The sequence below is a fragment of the Poecile atricapillus genome, chromosome Z, assembly GCF_030490865.1.
Source record: "Poecile atricapillus isolate bPoeAtr1 chromosome Z, bPoeAtr1.hap1, whole genome shotgun sequence".
Classification (NCBI taxonomy): Eukaryota; Metazoa; Chordata; class Aves; order Passeriformes; family Paridae; genus Poecile; species Poecile atricapillus.
In genome coordinates this window covers 127,243,133-127,256,536 of record NC_081289.1, presented here as the reverse complement: position 1 = coordinate 127,256,536, position 13,404 = coordinate 127,243,133, and the positions used below count along the sequence as shown (strand labels likewise).

The 13,404-nt window shown below is 41.9% G+C and overlaps 1 protein-coding gene across 4 annotated transcripts in view; it reads right to left on the bottom strand.

Moving 5' to 3' along the window:
• PDE4D (phosphodiesterase 4D) overlaps positions 1-13,404 on the bottom strand; it is a 313,752-nt gene that overhangs the window by 46,813 nt on the left and 253,535 nt on the right. For all 4 annotated transcript variants that reach the window (XM_058864345.1, XM_058864348.1, XM_058864346.1 and 1 more), the window contains one exon: positions 499-611. In XM_058864345.1, coding sequence (XP_058720328.1) covers positions 499-611 — 113 coding nt within the window. The remainder of the gene's footprint in view (positions 1-498; positions 612-13,404) is intronic.

The window sequence follows — 13,404 nt, the reverse complement described above, 5'->3', positions numbered from 1 at the left end:
ATAACAAATAGCATTATGAGAGCTGTCATCGTCATTGTTTACAAATAGAATCCACCATACAGCTCCTCTGGGCTCAAGAACTATCTTTATCACATTTCATGCTACTTTATACACTGTTTCCAGGAAAGATCCCTAATTCTATATGGGGTTCTGTGAAAAGAAAGTGCAACTGAAAAGACTATTGCCAGCAGCCCTGAGCCATCTCTTTTTGTTTTTAAACTGACACACACCAGAAAACAGTGTAGTTTTACCAGACCTGCATAACTTTCACAACTTGCACTGAAATGTAAAAGAATAGTATATAAAACCACAACAGAAGCTGCTCCCCCTCCCAAACCAACGTTTGGGCACCGCTTGCCCATGTCAAGCCTCTCTGCCCCGGGCCGCTCGGCGCCCTGGCCGCTCCGGCCCCCCTGGCCCTGCACAGCCCCGGCTGCCGCCACCCCCGGCCCGCGCAGGGGGGAGCGGGGCGGCGGGGCCGAGCCCGTGGGCTCCTACCTTGTTCGAGGCCATTTCGCTGACGGAGTGCCTGGTCTGCAGGGTCTCCAGCTGGTCCAGGCACCAGTCCAGCTCCTCCATGGTCTCGCTAGCCAGTTTTTGGTAGGCCTCCTCTGCGAAAAGACAGGGAAAGGCGCGCTCAGTTGGCAAGAGTTTCACAGGGCTCAGGGGGAGCGCCAGCGCGCCCATCCTCCGCTGCCCGGTGCTCGGACACGGGCGCTGCTCCCTCATTCTGCCGGCGCGGGCAGCGGCCCTGCCCCTCCGCCGGGCCGCGCTCTGCCGAGCCCCCGGGGCGGCCCGGGCAAGTAACTTTGGTCCTGCAGGGCTCGCCCTTTGCCTCGGCTCGCCTCTCGCCCCGGGGCCGCTGCCGCCCCGCAGCGCCGCCCCCTCGCGGGAGGCGTCCGGCACCGCACCGTGCCCTGGCACCGCGGCGGGGCAACCGCACCTCTCCCCGGCACCGCAGCGTGTCCCGGCACCGCACCTCTCCCCGGCACCGCACCTCTCCCTGGCACCGCAGCGTGTCCCGGCACCGCACCTCTCCCCGGCACCGCATCTCTTCCCGGCACCGCACCTCTCCCCGGCACCGCATCTCTCCCCGGCACCGCACCTCTCCCCGGCACCGCACCTCTCCCCGGCACCGCAGCGTGTCCCGGCACCGCACCTCTCCCCCGCACCGCACCTCTCCCCGGCACCGCACCTCTCCCCGGCACGGGGGCACGGCTGCTGGGGGCACTTACACCACCCACACCCCGACGGCAGAGCCGCTGAGCCGTCCTCCCCGTCCTTCTCCTAGCTACCCACCGCGGCACCATCAGAAATTAACGGGTTAACCTTTACAGAAGTGTGCGGAAAGGTGTAAGAGCACATGTAATCGTAACAACGCTGGCCCGACGAAGAGCCAGTTGTCAGAGGAGTGCTCAAATAACTACAACCGTATTTGTGCTAACCCAAAGCCAATGTGCGTGTGTGTGCTAGAGCAGGCACAAAGTATTGCATGTTGGCTGTATGCACAAAAGAACTCATGGAAAAGTTTTGGAACTGGACATGGGAACACAATATGAGAAACTAACCCAATAATAGTATGGAAAACTATGGTTTAACCTAAACTGCTTAATATTCAATTGGAACTAACTGTCTTACAGAAGTTTCAGTTACAGACAGGAAGACATACTCTTCTTCAGTAACTCCCCAACAACAGGAAATCTGTCAGTATGCAAATCATTTTAGAAAAATAATCCAATATACAAAGTGCAAGCCTCATCTACCAAGCCTGGCTATTTTTTATTCTAGTGTAGATCTGAAGGCAAGAATGCTCCTCAACATTGAACTCAGAGCTGAGTGTGTGTCAGCCCAGGTATCCTGTCTTGCAAGCTGTGTATCTGAAACATCAAGTTCTGAAACTGCTGGCATGGACACATCTAGATCAGCTACATGCAAACATTACACCAAGGCAGAGAAATGTTTCTTCAGTGGGCTTGTTATGAACATCTATAACATCTCCCTTGACTTGTTTCAAATCTATAACATCTCCCTTGATTTGTTTCACATCTATAACATCTCCCTTAATTTGTTTCACATCTATAACATCTCCCTTAATTTGTTTCACATCAAATTAACCTTATTTTCAAAATGTCAGGCATGCAAAAATCAGGAAAACAAATTAACTAAAACTCCTTTTCAGATAAAACACCCAACATGGACTACTGCCAAACAGCTCAGTGCATTGCTGTACAGTATCCTGGGTACCAGACCTGTATCTTTTTATGTTTCTGAGCACATGCTTAGAAACTTCAAGTTCCCTCACAACTTTTAAACTTCTTTTGGCTATTGCATAAATACTTCACAATTTTGAATAAAGTTCACTTTCATCTGAAAAAACAGTAGCACAAGAAGTTTGAATTGAGATTAATTGGCAGAACCATTTAATGAAAATTTCGTAGTGCTTTCCACTTCAATAAACACATCAAACAACATTCAACAAAATCCCTTTCCATTAAATTGTAAACCCTGTCATTCAGATGCATACTTACTACAAGTGCTGTCTCATCCAAAGGAATTCCCTGGCCAATAAAGTCAGGATTTCCAGCCTGTTTATCTATTGAAAGAGAATCAATGATGGTCTATAATACAACACACATCACAGATCACCAGTTCTTGAACACAGTAAAACAAATTTGTATGATGTTACTTTCCTGCTAGCCTGAAGCCTCCCCAACAGCAATTCTTGAAAATCAGATGCTGGAAACCTTTTCTTAACAAGATCTTCCTTCTTAACATCTCTTCCAGTATTTAAGAGAGTATGTAGATAAGGTTTCTTCCCAAGAAATATGAAAACAACAAAATAAACTCAAGGAATACAATATTCAGGTAAACCTAATAAAATGCTTAATTTGCTATTTATTTAGCAAAAATATATATATTACCAATAGCACCTTATCCAGTAATCTCTATCTTATTCAGCAATCTTTATCTATTCACCTTCCCAGTACATCTCAAAGGACATTAGAAAGCAGAATCCATCACTCACAAGTACCTCACCCTCAGGATGCTTCTCACAATCTCCCACTTCAAACTGCCACACTTCAAGAGTGACTTCTCTGACTGCCGTGGGGACCCAACTGGCCACTCGGACTAAGTAAAACTCTGATGGCCAATGCTAGGCTTAAGACTTGCTGGACTTGGCACCACCTGATAATTCTTAGAACTCAGAGCTGTCAGACCAATCTTAAATGGAAATAAAAGGTTTTCTAAATGATGGCAAAGTACCCATCAAACAAGCACACCTGCAGTTCTGAAGGGCAGAACAACCGTAGGAAAGCTTTTTCTGAACAGTACCAAAGCTCTAAATTTGGCCCACACTTTTGTTGTTATACAATGTGGTGGAAAATGTTGAGGTTAACAGCTTTTCAAGTATAACGCTCCGGTGCCACTAAGCTAAGAATAAAAGAATAATTATCAGCTGTGCAGCTTTGAGAGCCTCACAACACTGCTTCTGACTTCTCTGTTACCTCCAAGATAGCACACTGTAATTAGATCCAGGACTGATCTACTAATGTTTTTTTTGTTTTAGACACATGATCAAGCTTCCACATCCCAATGATGAAGTCCTAAAACAGATTAACTTCTGTAAATGACAGGCATCTTGAAATGTCAAAGGTTCTTTTTATGTCTCATTAGGCCCTAATATGAGGAAGAGAACATTTTAACACCAGCTGCTTTAAGAATTTGCATGTTATTTTGTATATGCTTTTACAAAAAAAGGAAGTGACAGCAAGTGTTCTCTTTTCAGTTTAAAGATTGCAAGCAATTCCAATATATGTAGCTTTCAGTATGGTACATAGGAAAAAAACAAAACAAAAAAACAACAAATGAAAGGCTAGCAGAAAGAAAAAGCTCTACCATAATCATTTGGCTCTGCACAGCTATTTTTTTAAAGAGCGTTCTGTCTGTGTTTATAAAAGACTTGATTCTTAGCACAGCACCTAACACACCACCATAGATGGCTGCACTTTAATTCACATCATTATTTGGGAACAATTTCTGTTCAAAAATTTTGAAGGGAAAAAATTACTATATGGCAATACTTATGCAGAGTGTCCACTTTGTGTAATGGTTTTTCATGATTTTCATATACGTTGTTCTGCTGTTCCTGGAGAACAAAAAGCAGTATTACACTTCTCTACTCAAGTAGAAAAGCACTATAGTGTATTTGTACTATTTGCAGTATTTTAATGAATTTCAAAACAGCAAAATCAAAAAATAAGTAAAGATTCTTCACTGTTGTCTGATTAGTTGAGATCATCTACATGATGCTAAGAGACTGGAAAAGAGTTGACTCAGCAAGCACACAGCGAAGGGCTTTGACCACTTGCCTTAAAATGGGAGTGTCTTGGAGGCAAGACGAGAACTCTGCCAAACAGTGATGTGATCCAGACAGTCTTGGCATGTGTACTGTCTTTTAGAGCTGCAGACTGCTGGTAGAAGCTCTGAAAACCTCCAGGCTATTCTAGATGAAATGAAGATCTAACCAGAAAAGGAAGGTCAAAGCAGGTGTGCACCCCCTTATAAACAATACTAAAAATAAACTGGTAACAACAGATGAAAAGAAAGCTGAAGTACTCAACAAATTTTTTCTACCATCTTCATTTCTCTCTTTGCACACCTCTTGAGAGGACTGACAGATGGATAGGGACTGGGATAACAAAGTCCATTGTAAGGGAAGATCAGGTTTGTGACCACCTAAGAAAGCCCAATATAAATATGGCACCCAATGGGCTAGATCCCAGAGTCCTCAGCTAAATGGCTGATGTAGTTACCAAGCCACTCTCATTTGAAAAGTCATGGCAGTCAGGTGAGAAGTCCTTTTGACTGGAAAAGGGGAAACATTGTGCTCATCTGTAAAAAGGACAGAAAGGAGTAGCCTGGGAACTACTGACCTGTCAGGGTTACTTCTGCGCTTGGAAAGATCATGGAAGAGATCCTCCTAGAAGCTGTGCTATGGCACAGGGAGGTGATTTGAGACACCAGCACAGCATCATCAAGGGCAAGTCCTGCCTGACCAATCCTGTGGCCTTCTCTAGTGGACTGACTGCATCAGTGGACAAGGGAAGGGGTGTGGATGTCCTGGACTTCTGTAAATCCTTTGGTACCATTGCTCACAACATTCTACTCTCTAGAAGGGAGAGAAATGACTTTGAGAAGTGGACTGTTAGATGGATAAGAAATTGCTTGGATGGTCACATCCAGAGGGTCATGGTCAAGGGCTCAGTCCCAATGGACATCAGTGGCAAGTGGTGCCCTCAGTGGGACCAGAGTTATGTAATATCTTCATTGGTGGCACAGACAAAGGGATTGAGTGCACCCTCAGCAGATTTGCTGATGACCCCAAGCTGAGAGGTGTTGTTGGCACACCTGAAAGATGGATGCATCCAGAGGGACCTGGACAAGCTGGAAACATGTGGCTCATGGGAACTCCATGAGATTTAATAGACCAAGTGCTTTTGCTGCCTCTAGGTTGAGGTAATCCTAGGTTGTGGTATCAGCATGGGCTGTGGATGAGCACATGGAGAGCAGCCCTGGGGAGAAGGACTTGTGGGTGCTGTTAAGTGAGAGGCTGGACATGACCCAGCCATGGGCACTCCCAGCCCAGAGAGCCAAACGTGTCCTGGGCTGCATCCAGAGCAGCGTGGGCAGGAGGGGAGGGAGGGGATTATGCCCCTCTGCTCTGCTGTGCTCTGGTGGGATTTTACTTGGAGCACTGCATCCATCTCCAGGGTTGCTGGTACAGAGAGGACATAGAACTGCTGGAGCAAATCCAGGGGAGGTCACAAGCATGATCCACAAGTGTGATCAGAGTGTAACACCTCTCCTATGAGAAAAAACAGAGTTGGGATAATTTAGCTTGGAAAAGAGGCTTTGGAGTGACCTAATTGAGGCTTTCCAGTACCTGAAGAAAACCTTCAACAGAGATGGAAAGAGACTTTTTACAAGTGAATGTAAAGGGGGAATGGCTTCAAACTGAAAGAAAATGGGTTTAAATTAGGTATCGGGAAGAGGACTTTACTGAGAGAGTGGTGAGGCACTGGCACATGTCTATAAAAGTTGTGGATACCCCATACCTGGAAATGTTCAAAGCCAGGCTGGATGGAGCTCTGAGCCATCTGGTCTTGTAAAAAGTGGCTTTGGCCATGGCAGGGAATTTAGAAGTGTATGATCTTCCAACCCAAACCATTCTATTATTCTGTGATCTACTGTGAGATTCAGACCCTGGACATCGTCCCTGAATTTTCTGACCATCTTTTTGCTCTTAAGCCTACTGTAAGCTTGAAGTTTGGAGCAACAGAATTACAGAACCAAGATTTTCAGTTTCTCTTACAACTACAATTTCAAAAAATCCTTAGAGGTTCTAATCAAGCTTTTTTTTTTGTAAATGAGGATGTTCATACTTATCAGGGTATAATAGGAGGAAAATCATAAATTCCAGTTATGCTCAACCTGTTAAATTTTTTTATTATAGTTACTTAATAAAAACAGAATGCATAAAGAATTTTACAAGCAAAACACACATTAAATGAGGATCTAGGGAAAAAGACACTTTTGTTCCTGAAACACTTTTTTTATTTCTCTCATGGTCTTAGAACAAACCAAATATCTCATCTAACAATATCTCTGTGTACTAAGACTCTATGTCAAGGGCAAAAGGATGAAGAGTATGTATTTACATTGTTATGAAACCAGTTAACAGGAACACTGCAGATATCTAGGAAGAAACTCCTGGGCTCTTGGAACAGGCCTGTAACAGTTAGTTTAGAGTAAATAAAGCACTTCTGATTCCTTTAAATAAAGAACTGTTATCATTAGGCTCTCACTGCGTGGTTTGGTTTCTCTGTGTGGGACTGCTAACTTGTGCTGGCTTTTTTATTTCCATAATAATTTTATGTATTTCTTGGAAAAATGGTCTGGAACAAAGTTACTCATACTGATATAATTTGCCCCAAAGTCTAGAAGAATTTCAGTATGAAGTATTTGCAAATTCATCTAAACAAACAGTCTTAAGATGCCATGGTAAGGTGGAATATCAAAAGTGTCTTCAATTGAAGCCAAGCAGAAAAACATGCATTCAGTATGGACAGTATATTTAAAAAATTTACTGCCTCAATGAAAAAACACACCAAAATTTTGCAGTGTGAATGTTTAAATCCACTCTTTGCTATTATCACATATTCAGCCAGGCCAAATGAATGTTCTTTTATTACCACCCATCCCTTCCCAGTGCTCCCTTCCTCTCTGACCAATTTGGCGAAGTACTAAGACATTCCTTACTCCATTGCCTGTAAGAATCTGCCAGAAGGACCACTGTCACTTACTACTGGCAAAAAGAAGTAAGCCTTTTCATCAAGCAATCAACATTCCCCAAAATGAAGAAAAAGTGGGAAGCTCTTGATTTTCAAGTACCTCAAGTAGCACAATGTCCTTTTAATGTATTTGTATTGCTTTCTTTTCCTGAACAAACCGCATTTTGAGAAAAGGTCTGTTTCTTTTTAAAATCTCTTTTTCTCCTAACAGTCGTGAGAGAATTGTGTCAATTTTATTCTCTGGTGGACAAATCAATAATGAATGCATTTCTCATGTTGCTTCCTAATCTATTTTTTGTATCATAGAAAAAATATTTCTTCTAGTGGAGAGGATATATCCTCAAATCAGTTTGCTCTGTAAGTCAGTATCTTTCCAAGAAGGGTATCTGCTGTTGAATCAACATAATGAGAGAAGTGAAAGATTTTCAAAGCATAACAAAGTCAGAGCCAACAGGCCTCTGAATAAACTACTGGATGTTCCCTCTGATCATTGCAAAACTTTTACTGCAAGGGTGACTGAACACTGGCACAAGTTGTGTTCTGTGGAGCCTCTATGCTTGTAAGTCTTCAAAAGCCGTCGGGACATAATCAAGGCAACCTGCTCTAGCTGGCACTGCCAGGATTGGACTATGTGGCCTTCAGAAGTCTCTTTCAGCTTCAATCATTCTGTGATTAAATTAGCAATTAAAAAAATGGAAGCCATTTTTGTAAAAAAGTGGGTGGCTCAAATGGCTCTGCTGTCATGTTTGCAATTCTGTAATAGTCTTTGTCCCTGCTAGAAGGGATCAAAGGATATTACACTGTTCCAATCAGGATTTTGCTGAAGAGCTCATTTCATATATATAACTATGGACATTATGATGAAAACAAGAAATACAAATCATTAAATGTAAATGTGTAAAATGTCACTATTAAAAAGATAGTCTTGTTTTCATGCTTTCTTAGGATATATAATCTGAACACTAAGAAACAGCTCAATTTTTTTTCAAAAAGTGCCCATTAGAAATCATCAACTTCACTTTTAAGCAGATTACTATTGGTTTTGCCTGAGATGTCGATAGCTCCAAACCTAGAAACTCTGTGCTGTAGAAAAATGTTTATTATCAACTGGAACTTGCTTAGATCAAGCTGAAATGTGAAAATTAGGGGTTCCATTTGAGAAAGAATTTTATTATATCTGTTTGGTTTTGATTGTCCTTCAGAAACTTTATAAATACACATTCATGTATCACTGTGGAATAAAATAAAAGTTATCTGCAAGTACCAAAGCAAATAAAGTCTGTTTCCTTAAGCTTTTGTGTCTTTGTGTGGTGGACTTGACTGCTGAACTTCCTGACATGCAGTGGTGCAGACTGAGTTCACACTATACTAAAAAAATATAAATGCCAAAGTTTAAAAAGAGCTTAATCATCCTTTGCTAAAACACCTGAGTAGAATTCCTGGTGTCTGATAAAGTGGGAAAACTGAAAGCTTTTCAAGAGCTAAGGCATTCACTTTAGCTATTCTTCATATAAATCCTCTGGTGCCTAATAAGAAATGCACTGGAACTGCATGTTGTGGGGTTTTGTTTGTTTGTTTAAAGATGGTGTTAATAGGCTCTTCTATAAATTTGCCATTTTTGCATGCTTATACTTAATAAATTTAATAAATCGCTACCTTGCTATCAGATTTAGCTGGCAGTGGTCAGTGATTTCAGAAGTTAAAAGGTGGCTGTTGGTAATACACACCTATTTTCTAAGGGAAGCACTCTGAAATGTCTGACTGTTTTTGGTGCTAATTCTAATTTGAAACAGAGATGCATGATATTGCTATGATAAATTAACTTAAATGATGGCAAGAGTGAGCAGATAGAGAGAGCCTTTCTCTCAGAACCTCAGATATTGCAGTAGAAAGTTCTCAGCCTTGCCCCTGCTGTGTAGTAGGAAGAATGCTTTCTTTCCAACAAAGCAAAAGGAGAAATATAAGAACATACAACTTCAATCATCTTCATTCCTGAAAGCAGAAGAAAGGGCAGTAGCATGAATGAAGTTTCCTTCTTTCCTTTTATGAAACTGTTCTTCCCTCCACACACAATTAGTTAAGTTGTATTTACACAGCACAGAGAAACTACGCTTTCACACTCTTCCCTAAACTAGGAACAGAGGCAAGTGGTAAACATCTCCTCTAGTTTCAATATTTATTTAGTTTCTAAAACTTTTTTCCCAGATCAAGTGATGTCTGAATCAGCCTTTGGGTTAGCAGCACATTCCTTATCACTGGACTCTCATGCCCTACTAATGACAATGGAAAAATGTGAAATTCTTGTCTGAATGGATACTCTTGACAGATTATTCCCAGTGAATATGTGGTGAATCAGATCCTTACTATAAAAAAAAGTACAGATATCTCTTCCATCTCTTGTAAAATCCCATACTTCTCCGTGACAATGCTGAAGAAGTGAATAATCCTATTGCATACAAGTTATAAGACTAAGATGGTAGATAAACTCTGGTTTTAGTTGGGTAATTCTAATGGATCTTTTACTATTGTCATAAATATTTTTATAATTTCCTTGTTTTTAGCATAGCTGATTATAAATACACTCAAAATCTTATTCTAGTAGTACTCGAGATGTATGCAGGATTAGATGGTAGAAATCAAAACTCTGTGTCTTCTCCCCTAGTATTATATTCTGTTAATGTTCTTCTGGTATGGATAAGTAGAAAGCTTCTCCCTTTTTAAGCCTGCAACTGACCGGTATAGTTTTTCTTCTCATTTTGCTTTTTGTCAAACCACAGGACAATATGAAAGACAAAGAATATAATAAGTAAAAATCAAAACAGAATTAAAAAAAAAATCAAGTAATATTAATTAAAATACAAAACATCAAATTGAACCATGGAAGTGATCAAAATATTTTTTGAAGGAAGGAAAGAAAGGAAAGGAAGGAAAGGAAGAGAAAAAAACGAAGTAACAGTTTTAGCCCCAGTAAGAAAATTCAGGAGTGGACTTCAACATTTCCAGAGACTGCATTTTAAAATCAAAATAAAAATGTCCTGAGATCAAGAGGCCAATACCACTTTTCTCCTGAAGAATTAAAGCATCAGCAGCTGATTGAAGCAGAGCTCCTCTACAAGTTACTGGTGAAATCAGTTCACCCAAGGGAAATATAAGTCTTTCAAATTTTTTCAGGGAAGCATAGGAATTTAAAATGTCATGAGTCATTAGTTAAAATGCAGGTATTGGAAAATAAGATAAACACAATTTTTAAACTATATTATTTTACAACCTTTTTTGGCTTTTATATTTTACAGACTGCAGTTCATCTTTAAATTTGTGCAAAAATGCACTACTTCCAATTGTTTTGGAGGGTAGACAGACTGAGTAACATGAAAGAGAAGAGTGACAGTTTGAAATCAGGTATTGCATAAACTGGCAAGTAATTTTAAACAGGACTGATAAAGACAGTGAAAGAGCAGATTAAGAAGATACATGATGGGGTGGGTGAGTGACATTCTTCTTGAAAGAAGCAAATTTAAAATACTTCCTGTGAGGGCAACCCAAACTCACAGCATCCTTTTCAATGCAAAAGAAGCTTGTTTTTCAGTTTATCATTGAAATTTATCAGTGAAGATGAGATGGATCAGCGGTGTATGTCCAAAAGCAACAGGAAGTGGAAGTTCCAGGGAAAACGTGGATCCCTTCATTTCAACCTGCTTAGTCTCTTCTGGGGACTTGTGCAATAAAGACTTATGCTAAAGGTCCTTAGAAGAAGTATCTTTTAGGTTTGCATGTCCAGGTTTTGGTACCAGGGGGGGCTACAGAGGTGGGTTCTGTGAGAACCTGCCAGAAGCTTCTTCCATGTCTGAAAGATCCAATGTCAAGCAACTCCAGGATGGTCCCACCACGGGCCAGGGCTGAGTCGGTCAGTGGCAGTGGCAGTGCCTCTGGGATAATGTATTTCAGAGGATAAATGCTATCATGCAGAAGCCAATTGTGACCAGAAAAGAGTGGGGTAAGGATATGTGAGAGTAGCAGCCCTGCAGACACCAAGGTCAGTGCAGAAGGAGAGGCAGGAGCTGCTCCAGGTGCCAGAACTGAGGTTCCCCTGCAGGCCGTGGTGCAGACCATGGTGAGGCAGCTGTGGCCCTGTAGTCCATGGAGGAGACCCACACTGGAGCAGCTGGATGCCTGAGAGACAGCTGTGACCCCACAGGAAAGCTGTGTAAGGTCCTGGCAGGGACCCTGTGTAGCACCCACGCTGGAGCAGGCTGCACCTGAAGGACTGCAACCCTTGGAAGCGCCACATGCTGGAGCAGTTTGTGAAGAGCTGCAGTCAGTGGGAAGGGCTCACATTGGGGAAGTACACAGAGAACTGTGTCCCGTGGGAGAAACCCCATGATGGAGCAGGTGAAGGAGTCCTGTCTTGAGGAGGAAGCAGTGACAGAAACAATGTGTGATCAACTAATTATAACCTCCATTCTCCACTCCCCTTCAACACTGGAGGGGAAGAGGTAGAGGGAACTGGGAAAAAAGTTAAGCAAAGGAAATGGAGGACAAGGTGGAAGGGTGGTTTTAAGATTTTGAGATTTTAAAGATTTGGGTTTTAATTCTCATTATCCTACTTTGATATGATTGTTAATACACTAAACTAATTTTCCAAAGTCAAATCTGTTTTGCCTGTGATAGTAACCAGTGAGTAATCTCTTCCTGGCCTTATCTCAACATGTGATTCTTTTGTTATTCTTCCTCTCCTGTCCAGTTGAGGGGAGGAGTGATAGAGCAGTGTGGTGGGCACTGGTGTCCAGCAGCATGCACATCAAGGCTATTGTACCTGCTAGAGGGAAGTTCCCCACGTAAGGAGTTAAAAAATACCAAATATAGTTATGATTAGAATTTTCCTTGATTGCTTTGGAAGTCATTGTGAATGAATGAAATCAATGAAATTCAATGAAGAATATAGGAGCTGATTGAAAAAGAATGATTAGGTATAAAACAAGAAGAGAGGCTCAATTTGGTCAGACCCAGACTGAGAAATTTTCCAAAGGGAAAATGTTATCAACTGGAGAGTAGTCATTAGGTTATAAACCTTTTCAACAGGAAAAGAACAGCAGCTAAAACCCCAGATCCAATGATTTCTTGTGCATAACTCCCACTGACTGCAACAAACCAGAATTTCACTGAAGAGTCACTCCACAGAGTTGTCAGGAGTTATAGAAGGAGTGATGAATAGAAGTTGTAAAATAACAGTGGTGGTTGTGTTTCCTTTTTTGATCTCTTAAGGTGTGGCCTCACCAGTGCCCAGGACAGGGGGACAATCCCTGCCCTGCTCCTGCTGGCCACACTATTGCTGAGCCAGGCCAGGATGCCATTGGCCTTCTTGGCCACCTGGGCACAGCCTGGCTCATGATCAGCTGCTGCCACCAGCACCCCCAGCTCCTTTCCAGCCACTCTGCCCCAGCCTGTGGCACTGCCTGGGGTTGTTGTGACCCAAGGGAAGGAGCCAGCACTGGGCCTTGTTGAACCTCATACTTTCAGTCTCAGCCCATCTAGCTCACCTCTCCAAACCCGTCTGTAAAGCCTTCCAATACTACCAACCTGATGTGGTCTCCAAACTTACCAAGGGTACACTCAATCCCCTAATTCAGATAATCAATAAAGATACTGAACAGGATTTGGCACAATTCTGAGTCCTGAGAAACACCGCTAGTGGCCAGAATCAATTAAAAACTGATAATTTTAAAAGAAATGTGTACTCATTAGGAACAAACACATAGCAAGCTTGAATAAGTAGCTGAACTTTCTGTAATAAGAAACATTAGGTCAGACTTTGATTATCAGGTACATTCTCTTAACCTCTGTGACACAGCTATTATAGGACTCTAGATTGCTTCTTAATGGGTTTCACAACGTGTTTTAACCTTAAATATGGAAGAATGTTCTGATTTAAATTCCATTTGGTCCAGTGTAAAGGTCACTCATTTTTTTTAAGGCAAGGAGAGTGTTTTGTATAGCTGTAACACCTTGACCTCTAAAACACAGTACATCTCTGCAAAGGAAATCATAGAAAAAT